General features: G+C 46.8%; 1 protein-coding gene across 1 annotated transcript in view; it reads right to left on the bottom strand.

The window, feature by feature from the left end:
• Positions 1-6: 6 nt before the first annotated feature.
• Positions 7-233, bottom strand: part of LOC119591942 (putative uncharacterized protein DDB_G0277255) — a gene marked incomplete in the record, with an annotated part of 25,369 nt that continues 25,142 nt past the window's right edge. Inside the window, 1 exon segment of the mRNA XM_037940696.1 lies at positions 7-214. Coding sequence (XP_037796624.1) covers positions 107-214 — 108 coding nt within the window.

Genomic DNA, 233 nt, shown 5'->3' on the forward strand with positions numbered 1-233 from the left:
AAGACAGTCAGATTCTCCAGCCATGGCATCACGACCCTCAAGAGTTCCCACACCGCTGCTGCTGTTTATGAAAAGCACCGTTGTTGTTTTTTTGGCCGAGCTATTTTCACTTCTTTTTCTTGCCCTTCCTCTTGCGCATATCAGGCATTTGCTGGCCCCCAGACTGGCTGCTGCTTGAGGTGTAGTTCTTACCAAACTTCTCCTTACAGAGGTTTGGGAAAATTTTTGGTTTT

The sequence above is a fragment of the Penaeus monodon genome, chromosome 29 (genome assembly GCF_015228065.2).
Source record: "Penaeus monodon isolate SGIC_2016 chromosome 29, NSTDA_Pmon_1, whole genome shotgun sequence".
Classification (NCBI taxonomy): Eukaryota; Metazoa; Arthropoda; class Malacostraca; order Decapoda; family Penaeidae; genus Penaeus; species Penaeus monodon.